The sequence below is a fragment of the Gastrolobium bilobum genome, unplaced genomic scaffold, assembly GCF_033153095.1.
Source record: "Gastrolobium bilobum isolate Gb01-03AN ecotype WA unplaced genomic scaffold, APGP_CSIRO_Gbil_v1 utg195829, whole genome shotgun sequence".
Lineage (NCBI taxonomy): Eukaryota > Viridiplantae > Streptophyta > Magnoliopsida > Fabales > Fabaceae > Gastrolobium > Gastrolobium bilobum.
Genome location: NW_026897303.1, coordinates 8304 through 30644, shown reverse-complemented (window position 1 = coordinate 30644; position 22341 = coordinate 8304). Strand labels below are relative to the sequence as shown.

At 37.9% G+C, this 22341-nt stretch overlaps 1 protein-coding gene across 1 annotated transcript; it reads left to right on the top strand.

Moving 5' to 3' along the window:
* Positions 1-18358: 18358 nt before the first annotated feature.
* LOC133305795 (B3 domain-containing protein At2g33720-like) lies at positions 18359-18853 on the top strand. The gene has a single exon (XM_061506032.1). It carries the CDS (start codon positions 18359-18361, stop codon positions 18851-18853), a length of 495 nt encoding a protein of 164 aa, XP_061362016.1.
* The last annotated feature ends 3488 nt before the right edge of the window (positions 18854-22341 follow it).

Sequence of the window (22341 nt, the reverse complement as noted above, 5' to 3'; positions counted from 1 at the left end):
GTAACTTCATACAAATTCTTCCTATCATGTGTTGCCACCTCATCTAGGGCTTATCTTTGAATTGGATTGGGCATAGTGGTGTTTTCGGCCCAATAGTGTTGATGGAGAGGTTTGATCATTAGTAAATGGGCTTAGGCTTTGTTTGCGTGGTGTGGGCTTGGGTCTTTATGTACTTACTAATTGGGCTACTCCTTATTCAATTCATAAAATGGGCTTGCATTGCTTTGGGCTTATATCCTTTCTCACTTGATCTTAACTTATTTATATTCTTAAGTGGGTTGGGCTAGGACATTGTTTGGGCTTTAAACCACATTGGGTTAAGTTATTAATTATCTTATTTAAAGTGGGTTCTAGCTTAGGACTAATGTTGCTTATTCAAAGCTACTCGTTCACTGAATGTGGACTTGATCCCTTTTCATTTCATTTCATTAGGCTAATTTCGAGTACAAGATTTTTGGGTTATTACAACCCCTGTGACCTAGCCACCCTGGTGAACAGATGTAGAAAGGTGGAAGCAATAGGATTGCAAGCAAGGAAGCCTGCGGAAACCAGCGAAATTGGAACCAAAGCTCCGATGGCTAAGAACGGACAATGGAGAGGAAAACGTGAAGGCAGACCGTGGCAGCCCAGGCGTGATGGTAACAAGTTCAAGAGGCCCGGGAATCCTCGAGGAAATGGCAACAGAGCTCCCAATTGCCCCAAATGTAAGAAGGCCCATTTCGGCAACTGTTTGAATGGGTCAACAAAATGTTACAAGTGCGGCCAAGAAGGACACTTCATCAAAGATAGTCCACAATGGGGAGAACAACAGACAGCCGCAGAGGCGCCAAGAGTGGGCAGAGTTTACACGCTGGATCAATATGTGGCGGACCAGGCGGCCGAACTAGTTAAAGGTACGATCAATATATGTGATGAAGAACTATCTGTTTTATTTGACTCTTGTGCGACCAATTCCTTCATTGCTGATTATGTGGCAAAAGCCTTTAACCTAACTATGAGCCCAATGCAATCCCCTATGCAAGTCACCTCTGCGACGGGGGAAGTGACAGTGTCTCACTTCACATGTAGAGGTGTAGAATTCAGATACAAGGGAAAGAAGTACAACCAAGACTTCATAATCCTCCCCTTAGCCAAACTGAACCTGATTTTGGGAATGGATTGGCTGGCCAAACAACACGTAGTAATTGATTGTAACAGCCGAAGTATAATAGTCGGCGGGGATATGATGGGGACCCCACTCCCCAATACTCCACCGGTCGAATCGGGAGATTGCACTCTCATGCTAATAGCCGGTCTAGTAGTTGCGGGCGAGATCCCGTTGATGAACATTCCCGTGGTCAAAGATTTCGAGGACGTATTTCCTGACGACATTACCACCTTTCCCCCTGAAAGGGAAGTTGAGTTTTCTATTGAACTTATTCCCGGGACTGGACCAATCTCAATTGCACCCTACCGTATGTCTCCCCTTGAATTGGTAGAATTGAAGAAGCAATTAGAAGACCTACTAGGGAAGAATTCATCGGACCCAGTGTATCCCCGTGGGGAGCACCAGTTCTATTCGTAAAGAAGAAGGACGGATCAATGAGACTTTGCACAGACTATCGGCAACTCAACAAGGTGACTGTCAAGAACAAATACCCATTGCCTCGTATCGAGGACTTAATTGATCAGTTAAGAGGTGTAAAGGTGTTTTCGAAGATTGATCTTCGATCAGGATATCATCAGATCCGGATCAAACCGGAGGACATCCCGAAGACAGCTTTCAGATCAAGATACGGGCACTATGAGTACTTGGTCATTCCCTTCGGATTGACTAATGCCCCGGCAGTATTCATGAGCTACGTGAACCAGATCTTCCAACCTTACTTGGATCGATTCGTGGTCGTATTCATCGATGACATACTGATATACTCGAAGAGCAAAGAGGAGCATGAAGAACACTTGAGAATTGTGCTACAGGTATTGCGGGAGAAACAACTGTATGCGAAACCATCAAAGTGTGAATTCTGGTTGCCAGAGATTCAGTTTCTTGGACATGTAATTTCAGAGAAAGGAGTAGCAGTGGATCCCAGCAAGATTGAAGCAGTAGTAGATTGGGAACGACCAAAGACTGTCACAGAGATAAGGAGCTTCCTTGGACTAGCAGGATACTATCGGAGATTCATTGAAGGATTCTCGAAGCGGGTATTGCCACTTACCCGATTGACAAGAAAGCAGGTCCCTTTTGTGTGGACCGAGGAATGTGAAGCTTGTTTCCAAGAGTTAAAGAGAATGTTGACTACAGCTCCAGTACTGACACTGCCAGACCCGGAGGAACCATTTGAGGTATACTGTGATGCCTCCAAGATAGGCTTGGGATGTGTACTGATGCAGCATGGCAGACCAGTAGCATATGCATCCCGACAGTTGAAGCCGCATGAAGAAAACTACCCCACTCACGATCTAGAACTAGCAGCGATCGTGTTTGCCCTGAAGATATGGCGTCATCACCTGTACGGTGCAACCACAACAGTTTATAGCGATCACAAGAGTCTCAAGTACTTGTTTGATCAAAAAGAACTGAACATGAGACAGCGTCGTTGGATGGAGTTCATAAAGGACTACAACTTTGAATTGCAATACCATCCCGGCAAGGCGAACGTAGTTGCAGATGCCTTAAGCAGAAAAACCAGAATGGTCGCAAGCATGATGATAGCCGAGCATCAACTGATAGAGGATTTCCGAAACTTAGGCCTAGCAGTGGTGAATAGCGAATGCGAGGCCGAATATTGGGCGGTGCAGATCACCGACGAATTACTAGAAAGGATCAAACAGGCTCAGCAAGCCGTCGACTGTTTGAAGAGGCTAAGAAATCAATCTGGTGTTAGCCTGAACCAGCAAGGTATAATTACCTTCCAAGGGAGAATAGTCGTCCCTTCGAAACGCCTAAGAGAGGAAGTCATGGAGCTAGCACATAAGAGCCAATACTCAATACACCCAGGAGCCACCAAGATGTACGCAGACTTGAAAAAGAATTTCTGGTGGAAAGGAATGAAGAGAGATGTGGGAAGATACGTAAGTAAGTGCATGGTGTGCCAGAAAGTAAAGATTGAACATCAGCGGCCGACAGGCACCCTACAGCCCTTGAGCATCCCCGAGTGGAAATGGCAGAGTATATCTATGGACTTCGTAACCAGCCTACCCAGAACTCAAGCAGGCTTTGATGCCATCTGGGTAGTGGTCGACAGATTGACCAAATCAGCTCACTTTATACCGGTAAAAGGAACTTACACGACAGAGAAATTGGCTCAGATTTATGTAAAAGAGATTGTAAGATTACATGGCGTCCCTGAAAGCATAATCAGTGATCGGGATCCTAAGTTTACGTCCCGGTTCTGGTATTCATTACAGCAGGCGTTTGGGACCCAACTGCGATTGAGCACGGCATATCACCCCCAAACAGATGGGCAGACAGAAAGAACAATACAAACACTTGAAGACATGTTAAGAGCCTGCGCTTTAGAGAAGGAAGGTTGTTGGGATCAGTATCTGCCATTGGCAGAATTCTCTTACAATAACAGTTATCATGCCAGTATCGGTATGGCCCCGTATGAAGCACTTTATGGAAGGAGGTGTCGTACACCTGTATGCTGGGAAGAAGTGGGCGACAGAGAAATGTTCGGGCCGGACATGGTGAAAGAAACGACAGAGCAGATTAAGATGATCCGCGACAGGTTGCGGAAAGCCCAAGATCGGCAGAAAAGTTATTATGACTTGAAGCACCGACCCCTAGAATTTGAAGTAGGGGATCATGTGTTCATCAAGCTCTCCCTTGTTACTGGTGTTGGTAGAGCTCTCGGTGTAAAGAAGTTAAGCCCACGCTATATCGGTCCCTATCAGATTCTGAAAAGGGTAGGACCAGTAGCCTATCAGTTAGCATTACCACCCAATCTGGCAAATCTTCACGATGTATTCCATGTAAGCCAATTAAAGAAATATTTGGCAGATCCCTCACATGTGGTGTTACCGGATGCTGTGGAAGTAAGACCCAACTTGAAGATTCCGGTAGTACCCTACAAAATTCTGGACAGAGAAGAGAAGCGCCTTCGCAGCAAGGTGATACCAATGGTAAAGGTACAATGGCAAGGAAGGACTACCGAAGAAGCAACCTGGGAGCGAGAAGACGAGATCCGGCAGAAGTACCCCGACTTAGAATGTTTGTAATTTTCGGGACGAAAATTTTATTAGGTAGGGTGGATGTAATAACCCAAAAATCTTGTACTCGAAATTAGCCTAATGAAATGAAATGAAAGGGGATCAAGTCCATATTCAGTGAACGAGTAGCTTTGAATAAGCAACATTAGTCCTAAGCTAGAACCCACTTTAAATAAGATAATTAATAACTTAGCCCAATGTGGTTTAAAGCCCAAATAAAGTTAAAGCCCAACCTACTTAAGAATATAACTAAGTTAAAGGATTTAAGCCCAAAGCAATGCAAGCCCACTTTATAAGAAATGGCCCAATTAGTATCTAGACAAAGATCCAAGCCCACACCACTCAGCCTTGACCCAATTACTAATGGTCCCACACTTATTAACTTAATGGGCCCAAACACTCACCAAGCCCAACCCAATTCAAGAATAAACCCTAGGTGAGGTGGCAACACGTGATTGGACAATTTGAATGAAGATTTCACCCTCCTCACATGTCCACTTCGACCTAGCAAAGAGAAAAAGGGGATGAGATTGCTTTCCCCACCTTAGGCGCACTCATAGCAAGGAAAAGGAAGCTTCCTTCTTACACACTCAAGCCATGCATGACACAAGTCTTTCCATCTCCCAAGGTAACACATCAAGGGAACATAAACCAAGATTCCCTTCATAAAAGTAGGCTCACTTTCCCTCTTCCCTAGGCGCACAAGTCTTCCCCAATGCATGATTAAAAAGGTGAAGCCACCTTTTCTCCATCTCTAGGCGCAATAATTAGCATGAAAAGGGAAGACTTGTTCTTACACACCTTATGATGAGTGTGACATACTCAAGGTGATTCCCAAACCCCATGCATTGGGAAGTCCCAAAGACACTCTATCCTAGAATTCAATTATGGAAAGCTAAAAGACAAAAGGCCCTACACATTAACCAACATTTCTTCAATGATGATTAAAGCAATTAACATTGGTACACGCAAAGACCTTCCTCCTTCCCATGCACCTCATTCCCCAAAGTAATTAAGGATGCACCTCGTTTCCCTAACCAAGGCATGTCATACAAAAGTTCTTCTCCCCATGCACACCACTCTTCAAGCAATTAATGTGAGCCTTATCTTCCTTCCACTTAGGCGCTACACACATAGAACCCCTTCGATTCACGCGCACCACTTCCTAAGTGAATAATGATGAAGTTTTGTTTTCTAGGTAGGAATGCAAGAGTCCCCCATGCGTATGACACCTTGAGTGTCCTACACTCTACACACTATCATTACCCCTTCCCCATGCTTATGACAACCTTGAACAATGTGAGGAGACTTGCTTACCCCACACTCAACCAAGACCTAGCCTATCCTATCCTAGGCATGATGATTAGGGAGACTTGAATAAAAAGGTGTACAAACAAAGATCTCTCCCCTTCCTAGCCGTACACTACCTAAAGAACCAAAGCAAGGACACACTTTCTCATTTCTAGCGTCGGCCACCCACTCATAAACAAGAAACAAGTGAACCAACACCTCTCCTCTCCTCTTAGACTTACGTAAAGAGAGATTATGAAGTGGTTGGAAGCAACTCTCAATCCTAGAAGACTACTTGAAGATCAAGTTGGAGTTATACTTTAGACATCATCTTTGAGGTAAGATTTCATGAGCCCTTCATCCCTTCAAGTGAGTAGAATAAACTCTAACTAGTTTATATGACTAGATCTTGGACTAATAAAGCCATGCATGCATCTTTCATCTTTAAAATCACCTCTTAAGTATAACATCTCTAAATGGCCAAACCTCAATGGTATGCATGCACCCTCTAAATATTCACAATATTTACTAAGCAACCTAACCCTAAATGACTGAATCTATATGTACCTGACTAGATATTGAATATGTTCTTTAAGGTAATATGAAAAGTGTTGAAGTAGATGTTTTAAACAACATGTAGGAAAGCATTACTTGAAGAATCACCACCTAAATGGAATTAACCCTAAATGGCCGAACTTGATGAGTATTAGACCCATGAACATGTTGTCAAAAATTATCCCTAGGCATACCCTCTAAATGGCCGAACCCTAATAAGCCTAAAGGGGAAATATGTGAAGGTTTTCTTAATACCATGATGTGTGGCCGAAATGTATGCCCTAGAATATGACTTATGCATGAAAACAATTAGTAAAAATTATCTCCTAGGCATTTTCATCCTTAGAGAGCCGAACCTATGACATGAAGAATATTAACGTTTAGATCTTTTAATTTTAGAACCATGTACTAAGGTTGAATATGTGGCTAGGACAAACCAAAGCTTGAAAAGAGATCCAAGATACTAGGACCTTCATTTGGCCGAATCCATCACCTACGGGAAGAATTTACAAAGCGAAAAAGTGTAAGTGATTTATGGTTGTTGAAGCGGCTACCCTATGGTTGCCACCCCCTTTATGTTAAAGTGAGGTTTGACTGCAATATGTTATATGATGCATTACATGATATGTTTGGTTGTTTAGAACTAATGTTTATTCATGCAAGTTTTGTAAGATGGCCTGTGCACTAATACCACAGAGGCAACCTGACGAGGACCCTGGGTATTCGTCCATAAGACCATGGAGAGTAATTGCCATGGCAGGATTGGTATGATGATATGAAAGCATGATTATTTTCCAAACTATGTTTCCAATGTTTTGCCATTCTATTATTGTACATGTTATTAAGTGACTATTGCAGGAGTAAGCATCATGGTTTGGAGGTTGCTCCAACTGTGAGTCCTTACTGAGACCCCCAATCTCACCCCTCTTTGGGGAAACCCACTTTCAGGAAAAAAATGACTAAATGGGTAAGACAGGGAAAGAGGCTGGTACGAGTTGAAGAGGAACCTGCGCAACCACGTGCAGTTGATAATGACTCCAAAATAACGGAGATATTTGAGAACTTACTGGCCGAAGGAAAGCTCTTGGAGGCAGACTATCTTATATCTGCTCTAGCTGGGCCCATGTGGCTTGAAGAGGCACCTCCCTAAGGGTGTACTTAAGTTCTAATTTGGGATGACTGTAATAGACTATGCCACTTAGATTATTTTGAACCTCTTATATGCCTTTGAAGTACGATATTTTGGGATGTTTATGTTTTATGGACTTATGAATTTAGTAGGAAAGATTAAGTAACATAAGCCATTATCCGCATAAGACACTTAAGTAACTACCCACTGGGTAGTAGTCAACACTAAAATTATGATCATGTAAGTGAGCTCCTAAAATAGCGCATAAGTATAAGTAAGTTAACCAAGTAGAGATTAATTTGTAAGTAGACCGTAGACAAAGAAAAAGAGAAACTCATGACTAGAGGAATAGATAAGTTAGGGGAATGAACGAAATTAATTCCCCTTAGTAAATTTTAAGTTAACCACGCTTAAGTACATGGATTCCGCGCATTGAATGTCAAGCAATGTTACACCTTTGATGGCCTCATTAAGGGTGTTACATCGCTCCAGCTATCCTGTCTGCTATCTGCTCATTAAGTCCCCTACAGAACTTAGAAGCAAAGAATGCCGGTGTAGGCATAGCAATCCTAAATTGTGCAAATTTTGCCAGTTCATTGAAATTAGCTAAGTACTCATCAAAAGACATCAAGCCCTACACCAACCGCTCGAACTCCCCTTGCTTCCTCTCCTGAGCATCATACGAAAGTACCTCCCTAGAAATAGCTCCTAAAAGAATGGCCACGTCCTAACATGACCCTGCATCTCATAGACCTGAGAGGTGTTCGTCCACCACTCATGAGCGTCTCCCTCCAGCATATAAGTAGTAAACATCAACTTCTGGGGATCCGTACACTGCATCACCCTGACTATCTTGTCCAGGGCCTAGAGCCATATAGCAGCAGCAATAGGATCATAGGATCCATCAAACAAAGGTGGCTTATGCTTACAGAAAGCATTCAGCCGATGGTCTTTAGCTTCTTGATCTTCCTTTAGCTCATAGAAGGGTTGCATCATCCCTGTGAGGTGACTAACACCCTCCATAAGGCTCTGACTATCGTCCTCAGGAATGTGCACCCCGCCTCCTCCATGCCCATCCTGGTGACTAGGTGGAGGCGATGGTGGTGGTGGTGGCGGAGGATGCTAGCCACCAACATGACCAGTCCTCATCTCCTCCAACATGACCCTCATCATGGTCATGTTCGCCAGCCTATTCGCCTGAAGTACGTCCTTTATAGCTTTCCTGTTTGCCTCTCGCACGGCGTCCAACATAACCTGATTGGCCACTCTAATGGCCTCCTAGTCGGCTTGTCTAGCCACCTGCATCTCAGCTAATGCAGTCAGGTTAGGATCAGGCTGACCCTCATTCGTCTCTCGAGTCCTTTGGGGAAGTTCCATGACTCTGCACATGTTACACAAGGAATGAGTTGATCAGACCCACACAATGTGCCCGCGCATGCATCAATATAGTAAAACCCAAAAGAAACTCAACAGATAGTTCACACAACAAGGCATCTTAAGTTATTGCAATACATACAGGCTTTTTCCCTGGAAGTTCTCTGATACCATAAAATGTAACACCCTGTGTGCATCCGGTGTACTAACATACCAATGGTATGGTGCAATGAAGTAAATGCGGAAGCTAACTCTTTCTTTCCAATTATGAAGTATTCATATTTAACCAAATAGATTACTTATTCTTTTTCAAAATATCGCCTGTATGTAAATTGCAATAAATGACTAAATGAATAACCTCATAGTATAAATAACCGCGTATCTAGTCACGAAACTACAACATGTAGACCAGACAATATCCTGATACATTATACAACTCAAGTAAACTCAAACTTAACTATTATCAATGTGGCATGGATAACCCCCATGCTCACCAAATAAGGCAACAAAGTCCAACAAAGTCTCAAGTCAAATAACAATTTACTGAAAATAAACACGATCAATATCTACACATATCATCATTCATCATGCATAATCAACTCAACTCCGGCCTCCTGCCGTTAGAGGTATCAACCCCCCGAGATACCTGTACCTGAAAATATGCCCCAACACGGGGTGAGATCTCTAAAAATATATCTCAATAAGACAAGGGGTGCTCAAGGATATCTCCACCCCAAGCTCACTTACATGTGCAACATAAGTTCCAAAACAGTATAAGAATATAATTTCCAAAATATGTGCAATGCAGCATATATCCATGTCATGTGTGTATGCATTCTATTGGCCAGAGAATAAAAGTAGGGATTACATATATCTACAACCTACAGTACAAGGAACACCGCTTGTACCTCACCCACGGAGTTTCCATCTTGTATGTCTCCATATACTCGGGATTACCGTTTAGGTGGTACACCACTTACATGTCATATGGCACTTGCACTCAATAAAACAGCTCAATAGCATTCCAATAATCATCACATAATTTCATAAAAACATATCATGCATATAAACCATCCCTCCATGAGGTATGGTGGAACCAACAATGGGCTAAACCGAGGACACGAAAGCTTACCTCATATGCTATCAATCCAAACAAAGAGTCGACACTAGCCCACGTCAACAAACAGTACACTCACAGTCTGTTTATACCAGAAACATCATCAATATTCAACATCTAGAATTTTATTACATTACGACAACGTTTCCTTTTTCGTTTTATGCTCTTAGGCATCTCCCAAAGCCATAAGCCATTAATCTAAATGATTCTGGCTTAGTTAACTTATTACAGAGGTTCACATTAACCAATCATGGGTCCAGAAAAGCGGAACCGCTATCTGCACTTTTCATCAGAAAAGTGGCTTTCAGCGTTATTAAACCCTTATATTAATTATTTAAGACTATTATGGAATTATTTTCTCAAACTCATAATTAATTTATTTAAATTCCTAATTTAATGGTGCGGGTTCTTACATTAACCGATAGTGCCATAGAAAAGTCAAAGGACCTAGCAATGCTCACGGTTGACGAGCTCGCTGGTTCTCTCGAGGCACACGAACAACGTAAAAAGAAGAAGAAGAAGGAGACACTCGAGCAAGAACTTCAAACCAAGGCATCAATCAAAGACGAAAATGAACTCTATTCTCCAAACTTTCGAGGGGTGGAGGAATCCACCAAGAGCCCCTAGTTTACTGAGATGTTTATCTTACACTGCATTTTGGGGACCTCCTTTCAGGTATAGGTACTTGGGATGTTGGAGTTGGACCTTCCCTAGGCAAGAGGCCTGTGTAGGGAATGATGTATGTTGCGTGTTGGTTAGTCATAAGGGATATTGTATTTTGATCACCCTTTGATGTATATGACATGATCATATAATTTGTAGAGCATAGAAAGTGTTTATATATATATATATGTATATGATTTGTATTTTTCATTTAGAGACACATGTATAAGGACTATATGTAAGCCTTAATTTATTCATAATGTACGTCAAGGATAAATCTACAAGGTTATTCTGTATTTATCCTTCCATGTTATTGTTGGACATTACATTGTTGAATTGGATACAAAAGAACTGGTAAATTGCTATAGATTATAAAATGCAAAAGTTTATTCATATTTTGATATAAGTCCAATTGTGAATCAATAAGATAAGCTTTTGCATTTATTAAATAAATGTGCTACGCTTAATACCGTTAACAAACTGGTCCGATAATAGGGTGTTACAGTATTCATGTTCGTTTCGAATTCATATTGACCTGAATAGCCACATCTAGGTATGATGGGATGCAAGCCTACGAATTTTCCTATTGAGCAACATCATCAATTGGATGTAGCTAATGGAGTGATTTGGAAAATCTGGCGTGTTATCGTCGCTTGGTATATCTCTCAATTATGCAACCTGAGTTGTGCTATGCAGTTCATACTTTATTTTAATTTATGTAGGCTCCTAAACAACTAATGCAGTCATGCACATTTTGCGTTATATAAAGTCTAATTCAAGCCAAGGTATCTTGTTCCCATTAGAAAAGAACATACAGTTGTGTGCCTATTGTGACTGGACTAGACCAGCTGCCCACTTACGCAGCTATCCCTTATAGGATATTTTGTCATGCTTGGTTAATCTCTTGTCTCCTAGAAGACTAAAAAAGTAGGCAACATTTTCTCGCTTTTATGTTGATGCTGAATATCGCTCCATGACAGCCATTACTTCTGAGCTCTTATTGCTGAAGTCCTTTCTTGCGTTTCTTGGGATACACCACCATGCACTTATGCAATTATTTTGTGATAATCAAGTCGCATTACATATTGCTATCAACCTGTCAACCCTGTCTTCTACGAATGCACAAAACATATTGAACTCGATTGCCATTTTGTCCATGAGCACCTCTTGGCCAAAACAATATCTACCGCATACATTTGATCAACTATGCAGCTGGTGAACATATTCATCAAGGCATTAGGGTGTAAGGATTTTTATTTTCTTCTCAGCAAGTTGAGCATTTCGTCCCTTCGTACTCTAATGGGAGGGGATTGTTCCGCTACCATGCGATTTGAAATTCATAACCGTTTGAAATTCATCGTTTGTTTTATTTGATGTATATATTATTAAATTATGTAACTGTTAGATATCATTAGGTTGACAATTATATATTAGCATTATTATTTTAATGGCCCAATGTAACTGAGCAATGTAACCCAGCGTCTATAATAAGGGAAGCTTGATTTTTGAATACAACGAGTGATACTGCATTTTAATAATCAGTGTTTGAATTATTTGGCTAAAGTGTGTTGTCATTTATTCCAAAAGCTGAAGCATGTATATTTTTGTAACAAGAGTTACACTACTGGTATATGTTTTGCATTTTGGAGTGCATGTAACTTTTTGATGTGTCTTGTGTTACTTGAGAAAGTAATTTTCACAGGTTAGAATAGAAACCTGGATTTAGTCACTCATGGAAAATCTGTCAAAGCTATTAGCTTTTTTGTCTTAGATAATTTATTTAGCATAGAGTGTAATATCTTTTGACTATATTTGTATGATTCCTTTGAGAGTAACAATACTGAGAAGTAATTGAATAAATTTAGTGCACTTAACTTAAGACTAAGGGTGTGCATGACAACTATTCTGTTCCCTGGCACTGTTTCTGAAAAGAAACAATTCTTTTCTATTTTAGTGCCTTGGAACAGTTTCTGAGAAAAAAAATGTGTTTGATAACATGTTCTATTTTTATTCCGAGAATGAGAATTGCGTTTGATAACATAACAAATAATATAAAAAATTATAATTCTGTTAAGCATAAGTTTTTTTCATATTACACTTTCTTTTCCATATGGTGTGGTGGTGGTAATAGTGGCGGGGACGACGGCAGTAGTGGTGATGGCGGCGACGGCGACAGTGGTAGTGGAGACTACAGTGGCTGTGACGACGGTGTGGGTAGTTGGTGGTGATGGTGGCGATGGTGGTGGTGGTGACGGCAGTGGCGATTGTTGGAGGCGTGGCGGTGGCATGGTGGTAGTGGTGACGACAGTGGCTGCGACAATGGTGGTGTCGACGGTGACGGTGGTGGTAATGACATGGTGGTGCTGGAGACAGCAATGACTGCGACGACGGTGGTGGTGACGGCGGTGGTTGCGGTGATGGTGGTGGCGGCGGCGGCGTGGTGGTGGCGATGACATGGTGGTGGCGGCGGCAGCGGTGACTACGACGACGGTGGTGGTAGTTGGTGGGCGAAGGTGGCGGTGGTGGTGGTGACGACAGTGGTTGTGGCGACGAGGTGGTGGTGGCGGTGGCATGGTGGTGATGGTGACCGCAGTGGTTGGTGGCAATGGCATGGTGGTGATGGTGACGACATTGGCTGCAACAATAGTGGGGGTGGTGGTAGTGGTAGTGGTGGCGATGGTGGTGGCATGGTAGTGGTTGTGGTGATATGGTGGTGGTGATGTGGCGATGAGTGGAGGTGGTGGTGGTGGTGGCGGTGGAATCCTAGTGGTGGTGACAACGACATTGGTGGTATGACGTCAACGACGACAATGGTAGTGGTGGTCATGTCGAGATAATGGTGGTGGTGGAGAGTAATTGAGATAGACAAGTGTTTCTCATTTTGTACCAGGGAATAAAAAAGTAATTTTTTTTTTTTTTTGTATTATAAAAAGCAGAAATTTTTTTATTCTTTTTTCTGTTCCCCGGCACAAAAATTAAATCGGTTCATCCCGGGAACAAAAAAATAAACCGGTTTTACCAAACAAATTTCCTTTCCATTTTTGTTCCCGGGAATAGAAATTAAAAAAGAATTGATTCCGGGAAGGTTGTCATGCACACCCTAAATAACATGGATTATTACCAAATTCCAGCTTTTCTTTCAAATTCTATTATTATTTTTTCTATTATTTAAATATTTATTTGTTTAAGAGATAAGATAACATAAATAAAAATAGGGAAAACTTCACTTTCACCCATTGTGGTTACAATAATTATCATTTAGCCCCCTGTGATTTCAAATTAATCACTCAGACCCACCGTGGTTACAGAATACATCATTTAGCTCCTCAAATGTCTCACAGGTAAAAAAGATGGACCGATGGTAAAGCCCATTATTCCTACGTGATCTGCCTAATGATTTTCTGAGATATTAGGGATTGAAATCGCCATTTTTGATGTCTTTCTTGGCTTTTTCATTATGCAAAGGTAATGAAGTGTGTCATTCTTTAGTTGTCATTCTTTATGTATTAAGCAATTTATTTCGTATTTATGTAGCTACGTACTTTTTGAATTGGGGCTACTGGTATTAACATAAGAGTTGGTGAAGTTGAATTTTACCTTCACAAGGTATGTGATTTGCAGCATCTTTGTTTTATTGTCATGTTAAACAAGAAATCTCATGTTTTTTCTTCTTCTAATTTGGGAATAATTACCCTAACCTCTCGTTTAATAGCGTTAAGTACACTATCCTTCGTGTTTGGTAATTTTTATTTTTTTTATTTTTTTTGTTTAATTTCGGCTGTCTTTAGGGCTTAAAGACAACAAACTCCTGCTGATACAGTCTTTTAGTATACTATAATTTCTTTGTTTTATTTTTTCTGATTTCATCATGTATGTCAAAAAGATAAGAAAATCAAGGGCTGAAATGCCCAAATGTATTCAACAACAAAACCTTATACATTATTGCTTCGTGACAATATTTATTTTTCGTATTTTCTTTGGATGTAGAGAGCATAATCTCATTAATGTTGGACAATATGAATGATAACAAAGAATATGAAGTCCATCCAGAGCACCATGAATTTATAGATGAGGCAAGAACAGAGGCATTAAGTGAAATGGATATAGAGGAATTTATGGATGTTGGTGAATAATGTATTTGCTGCTTGGGTTCACTAGTGATGTAGGGCAAAGATTGTATAGAACTGGTTAAGGTGTTTTAATTGTTCTAAGATTAAGGTGCTTCTTAATTATATTTTTATTTTGGTTCAGATATTGGCCATGATGTGCTTATATAATCTATAACCATCTCTAAACATTAATCTTGATACGGAATCTGAAACCTTTTTCAAACAAAGCATGAGACTGTAAAGTAATGCTTGTAGTAGTACTATAGCAATAGACCATTTGCAAAACACAATAAGAACGTATACTGCACCAAAGTGCTCAGATTTAAGGAGAGCAGCAATAGACCATTCGCAAATCCTGATTCATGGTATGCTCCTGTGCGTACAATTCGTATAATGTTTTTAACGATATCAAATCATCTCGTTCAATAGTAATTATCAATTTACCATGTTGTTAAGCACTATCTTTATAAAATTAATTTTATCAATTTACCATATTCGTATAAGGTAACAGGGAAAACAAAGAAGACATTATCTAAAAAAACAAAAAAACAAAAAAAAAAAAAACAAAGAAGACTTTTATCGCTGGCAGTACATACAACATACACCTTTGCACCAAACCACACACTTTTCGACGCCAATTACATGGAACAATTACTTGTTCAACATAGCACCCCCTGACGGTGACTGCAATCAGGTAGCTTCCTTCGCGCTCTTTGATATAAGGCAAAGTAAAGTTTTGAGGGATTAATTTGAAGCTCCAAATAACCATTTTTAACATTCATACTAACAGGTTCACTAATATCAACAACAACAAAACTCCAAATAACCCAAGTGCGAATCAGCATCGTCGGACAAATCATGAAGCTCTGTCAAACATTCTTCTCTTTTTAATTAGGGATATTTTTGACATTTCAAATATAATTTATAATTTTTTGAGTAAAGGTATTATCAGTATTTAAAATAATAAGAATATTTTAGACATTTGAGGGACTAAATGATGTATTCTGTAACCACAGTGGGTCTGAGTGATTAAGTTGAAATCACAGGGGGTTAAGTGATAATTGTTGTAACCATAGTGGGTGAAAGTAAAGTTTTCCCGTAAAAATAAGCTGAGCTTATGTTTTTATAAAACATCTAGCATTGAGAAACAGTAGAAAAGAATATAATGGTTTTTGTTAACTGTTTATATTTCTAAAAGTATTTGAAAAGCATAACATTATTATTTGAATGATTTTAGTAATTGTTGATCCGATTTATCACGTGAATTATCTTAAACTTGGGATTTTTTATGCCAGCATACACAATTTTTTTATTTTTTTTGTGTACTCTTTAATTTTTTTAAAAATTCCTTTTATTCTTTAAATTTTCAAAAAAAGAATTCAATTTTACTAGTGAATTATAAGTATTCTTCCATTTCCAATATTATTATTATTAGCTAATGTTAACAATTTAAATTTATTAATATATAAACAGAATAAATGTTTAAGTGAGGTGGCATAATAACTGTTTAGGGAAAAAAAAGTGAAAGTTGCCTACAATTTTTGTTAGTTTAATAATTAAATATCAACGTAAATTAATATTTTTAGGAGAATATGTTTATGAACGATGTTCAATTATTTTTTTAGTATCAACGATGTTCAATATCAACGATGTTTAAATATCAAAGTAAATAAATATTTTTAGGAGAATATCAACGTAAATAAAGTTATACGTATTCTTCCATTTCCAATATTATTATTATTAGCATACTATTTTTGTTAGTTCAATTTTTTTATTTGTTTTGTGTACGTGTGTTATTGATTATGTTTACGAACGATTATAGGAGAATTTTTGTTGTCAAAACAATACAGGCAAACAAATTTAATTATTGCATTTTAATTAAATAATTACGCATTTATTGTAATTTTGCAAATAATTACGGATCTATTGCACAATGTGATGCCTTTTTTGGGTGTCACATGTGACGCCTCATTTCGGCGTCTCTCATCTGAGGGGAGACGCCCCAATGGGCGTCTCTCACCTAAGGTTGACACGTGTCATTTTTTTTCCAAAATAATAATAATTTAATCATAAAATTTCTGAAGGCCATAACTTTTGACTCGGGTATCCAATTTAGGTAATTCTTTCTTTGATTCCACATAACTTTTCGAGATCTACGCAATGACATCTCATTTGATATATTTTATTTCTCATAAACACAATTTTAATTTGCAAGAATGGTATTATAAGAGCGATTAAACCAAGAAGCCTCTGAGTTCTGGGTTTGTGATTTAATATAAAAAATAAATAAAATTTTGATTTGTGATTTAATTTTTTTATAATACTTTTTTTATTATAACAAAAATTTGGTTTGTGATTTAAATTAAAATTAAAAACAAAAATTATTATTAATAAGGAAAATAAAATAAAGATTTGATTTGTGATTTAAACCAAAAAATCAATTTGAAAAATATGTAGAAATAAAGAAAATAATTAAATAAATATTCTAAATATCTAAGGAAAAAGGATATTATTTTTGAAATTAATGATTAATGCTATAAGCTTCTGGGTTATTATTCGTGGTCTGAAATTAATGATGGCTTATGAATATTTTTCAAAAATAAAATTACTTAAATTAGGCGTGATTGCCTCTTGATTGAAATCCAATTTAGACGTTATTGGTGACGTGTCAGGTGTTGACATGTGTCACATTTTTAAACTTATAAGCCTCTGAGTTCTGCGTTTGTGATTTATTATAAAAAATAAATAAAGATTTGATATGTGATTTAATTTAAAAAATAAATTTTTTTATTTTTATTATAAAAAAATTTGGTTTGTGATTTAAATTAAAAGTAACGATTATTATTAATAAGGAAAACAAAATAAAGATTTGATTTATGATTTAAACTCAAAAATCAATTTGAAAAATCTGTATTAATAAAGGAAATAATTAAATAAATATTCTAAATCTCTAAGGAAGAAGGATTACCTAATTTAAATTTAAATTATGTTTATGAGAAATAAAATATATCAAATGAGATGTCATTGCGTAGATGTCGAAAAGTTATGTTGAATCAAAAAAAGAATTACCTGAATTGGATACTCGAGTCAAAAGTTATGGCATTTAGAAGTTTTATGATTAAATTATTATTTTTTTTAGAAAAAAAATGACACGTGTCAACCTTAGGTGAGAGACGCCTAAATGAGGCATCACATGTGACACCCAAAAAAGGTGTCACATTGTGGAATAGATCCATAATTATTTCCAAAACTGCAATAAATGCGTAATTATTTAATTAAAATGCAATAATTAAATTTTTTTTTCCAAACAATGCAACTAAAAATAATAGGTGTTTAATCTTAGGACACCATGACTTAATTTCAACACATCTCTTTAATTTTTTTAAAAATTCCTTTTATTCTTTAAATTTTCAAAAAAAAAAATTCAGTTTTACTTGTGAATTATAAGTATTCTTCAATTTCCAATATTATTATTATTAGCTAATGTTAACAATTTAAATTTATTAATATATAATCAGAATAAATGTTTACGTGAGGTGGCATAATAACTGTTTAGGGAAAAAAAGTGAAAGTTGCCTACAATTTTTGTTAGTTTAATAATTAAATATCAACGTAAATTAATATTTTTATAATCAGTCAATATTTTTTTTACGCTTTGATATCTTCACAAATCTACAAATTCTCAAGTCCTACAATTTAATTTTTTATTTTTCCTATATTTTGAATAAGAATTATCTAAGATATAAATTATATCTGTATAGATAAAAATTAAAATAAAATAAAAAAATGTTAAAATTATAAAGCAGAATAAACATTTAAAGTGAAGTGGGCTGGCATAAAAAGGCAACTTCTATATATATTGACCCGTAACAGAAAAACAGAAAAACCTCATAGCTTTCAAGAAACCAAAACCCAATTCACAAAAACATGAAAGAAATGTCAGCAACGACATACGATACTGATGATGTCTCTGTTTCTTTAACCAAGAAGAGGAAGATTTATGAAGAAACTCATGTTGCTGCAAGAAAGAAGGTGTGTGTAGAGAGAAGTTGGGGTTACTCTTTGGATTTGATGCTTTATGATGACCCTTGGAAGATCAAGAAAGTCCTTAATGGCAGTGATCTTGGCAACATGAGCAGGCTCTTGCTCCCTAAAGATTTTGCTGAGAATTTGGTGGTGCCGGTGTTGGATGGAGACGTTGAAAGAGGTGTTCAAGTTGAGATTTGGGATGTAGACACTGCCTCCATTCATTCTTTAATTTTCAAGAAATGGGTTTCTTCAAGAAGCTATGTTTTCATTGGAAATTGGGTTAAAGATTTTGTATCAAGGAGAGGCTTAAAGAAAGGGGATGAGATTGGCCTTCATTGGGATCCATACAAAAATCGCTTTAATTTTTCTGTTCTTGATGCCTTTTACGATTGATAACAGTATTAGGATTCGTGTGTAGAAACAAATGTACAACTCAACTCTGGCCTCCTGCCGCTAGAGGTATCAATCCCCCGAGGTACCTGTACCTGAAAATGTGCCCCAACACGGGATGAGATCTCTAAAAAGAAATCTCAGTAAGACAAGGAGTTTCAAGGATCTCTCCACCCCAAGCTCACTTACATGTGCAACATAAGTTCCAAAACAGTATAACAATATAATTTCTAAAATCCGTGCAATGCAGCATATATCCATGTCATGTGTGTATGCATTCTACTGGCCAGAGAATAAAAGTAGGGGTTACATACGTCTACAACCTACAGTACAAGGAACACTGCTTCTACCTCACCCACGGAGTTGCCGTCTTGTATGTCTCCACATACTCAGGATTACCGTCTAGGTGGTACACCACATGCATATCATATGGCACTTGCACTCAATAAAACAACTCAATAGCATTCCAATAATCATCACATAATTTCATAAAAACATATCATGCATATAAACCATCCCTCCATGAGGTATGGTGGAACCAACAATGGGCTAAACCGAGGACACGAAAGCTTACCTCGCAAGCTATCAATCCAAACAAAGAGTCCACACCAGCCCACGTCAACAAACAGTACACTCACAGTCTGTTTATACCAGAAACATCATCAATATTAATCATCTAGAATTTCATTACATTACGACAACGTTTCCTTTTTCATTTTGTGCTCTTAGACTTCTCCCAAAGCCATATGCCTTTAATCTAAATGATTGTGGCTTAGTTAACTTATTACAGAAGTTCACATTAACCAATCATGGGTCCAGAAGCCCAATCTACACTTCTGTTTGGACAGAACAGTGCATAACTCGAAATTCCCAGAATATCCAGATATTTCTCTGGGGCATATCCGGATATCCATATCCGGTAATCATATCCGTATATTTTGTGACATAATGCAGTTTCTGAATTTCGCGAAGATACCTCTTCAAGGTTCCATTTTTAACACTCCTCAATGTCCAAGCATGTATTTTTAGACACATTTAGGTCAGTGTTCCAGTTGGTTACTTAATCATATTGTTTTACATGCCAAGACTTGATCTTTAACATAGAAACTCATGAACAAAGTTAAGGAATGTACCCCAAAAGCTCAAAACAGAGGAAAAAGGTGATCTTGGAGCTCTCAACTCAGCTCCAATGATCTGCCACTGAAAAGCCACGAAATGCAACCTCAAGATTGATATTTTCTACCAAAAGATGGCTTCTTGAAGCCTCAAATGCCAAGAAAATGGTTCCCACAACACACACCAAGAAGTCAGCCCCCAACACTCACTCAAACTGAAACTCAAACTCAGAAATGCATTGCCTTTCAACCTCTCAAGGCTTGAGCATACTCACATATGGAGTTTTTGTGAAGAAATCAATAGGGAAGGTGGCCTCTTGAAGGTTCTATGGAGAGGGAAGGTGGAGACAAGGTGGCTACACCCCAAGAGCCTCAAAAAATTCACGTAGAGATATGAAGGAACTGACCTAGGTCTTTGTGCCAAGCCTATTTATATGCTTATTAAGTTTAATCCCATTGTGTTAGCACTAATAGCTCCTCTAATCGTTTTAATCTCAAACTTCATATTCTGAATCTAGCCATTATTCTAAGATTTATCATATTTTTATTATAATTTTCGCAGTACTTTGCCGGTACGCATTTTTACGTAGCCGGTATCAGTCCTGACGTCAGTTCTCATTATTTTGACTCCAAACTTGGTATACTAAACCTAGGTATTATTCTAGGAATATTCATGTACTTATTATAATTTTTTGGGATACTTCAGCGGTACACACTTATATCGGGAAGCAGAACCGCTATCTGCACTTTTCATCAGAAAAGCGGCTTTCAGCGTTATTAAACCCTTATATTAATTATTTAAGTCTATTATGGAATTATTTTCTCAAACTCATAATTAATTTATTTAAATTCCTAATTTAATGGTGCGGGTTCTTACATTAACCGATAGTTTCGAGAATGTCGTACGTGCTATAGAAAAGTCAAAGGACCTAGCAATGCTCACGGTCGACGAGCTCGCTGGTTCTCTCGAGGCACACGAACAACGTAAAAAGAAGAAGAAGGAGGAGACACTCGAGCAAGCACTTCAAACCAAGGCATCAATCAAAGACGAAAATGAACTCTATTCTCCAAACTTTCGAGGGGTGGAGGAATCCACCAAGAGCCCCTAGTTTACTGAGATGTTTATCTTACACCGCGTTTTGGGGACCTCCTTTCAGGTATAGGTACTTGGGATGTTGGAGTTGGACCTTCCCTGGGCAAGAGGCCTGTGTAGGGAATGATGTATGTTGTGTGTTGGTTAGTCATTTTGGATAGACACATAAGGGATATTGTATTTTGATCACCCTTTGATGTATATGACATGATCGTATAATTTGGAGAGCATAGAAAGTGTTTATATATATATATATATTTGTATAAGATTTGTATTTTTCATTTGGAGACACATGTATAAGGACTATATGTAAGCCTTAATTTATTCATAATGTACGTCAAGGATAAATCTACGAGGTTATTTTGTATTTATCCTTCCATGTTATTGTTGGAAGTTAAATTATGATTAATTGATTATTTGATGAAATCATTGGCATGGAGCCATTAAGATAAAATCCATGGAAGGATTCTAGATTGTAGAAATTGGATATACTGTCAATTAGGTGATAATACGACAATGGGAATTATCCCTAGATGTCCGAATTACAAACAAAATATCGTCAGTTTTATATTTAAAAAGGACGTGAGGTGTGAGAAATCATTACATTGTTGAATTGGATACAAAAGAACTGGTAAATTGCTATAGATTATAAAATGCAAAAGTTTATTCATATTTTGATATAAGTCCAATTGTGAATCAATAAGATAAGCTTTTGCATTTATTAAATAAATGTGCTACGCTTAATACCGTTCTGATAATAACAAACTGGTCCGATAATAGGGTGTTACAGTATTCATGTTCGTTTCGAATTCATATTGACCTGAATAGCCACATCTAGGTATGATGGGATGCAAGCCTACGAATTTTCCTATTGAGCAACATCATCAATTGGATGTAGCTAATGGAGTGATTTGGAAAATCTGGCGTGTTATCGTCGCTTGGTATATCTCTCAATTATGCAACCTGAGTTGTGCTATGCAGTTCATACTTTATCTTAATTTATGTAGGCTCCTAAACAACTAATGCAGTCATGCACATTTTGCGTTATATAAAGTCTAATTATACAGTTGTGTGCCTATTGTGACTACAGTTTACGTATCCCTTATAGGATATTTTGTCATGCTTGGTTAATCTCTTGTCTCCTAGAAGACTAAAAAAGTAAGCAACATTTTCTCGCTTTTATGTTGATGCTGAATATCGCTCCATGACAGCCATTACTTCTGAGCTCTTATTGCTGAAGTCCTTTCTTGCGTTTATATCGCATACATTTGATCAACTATGCA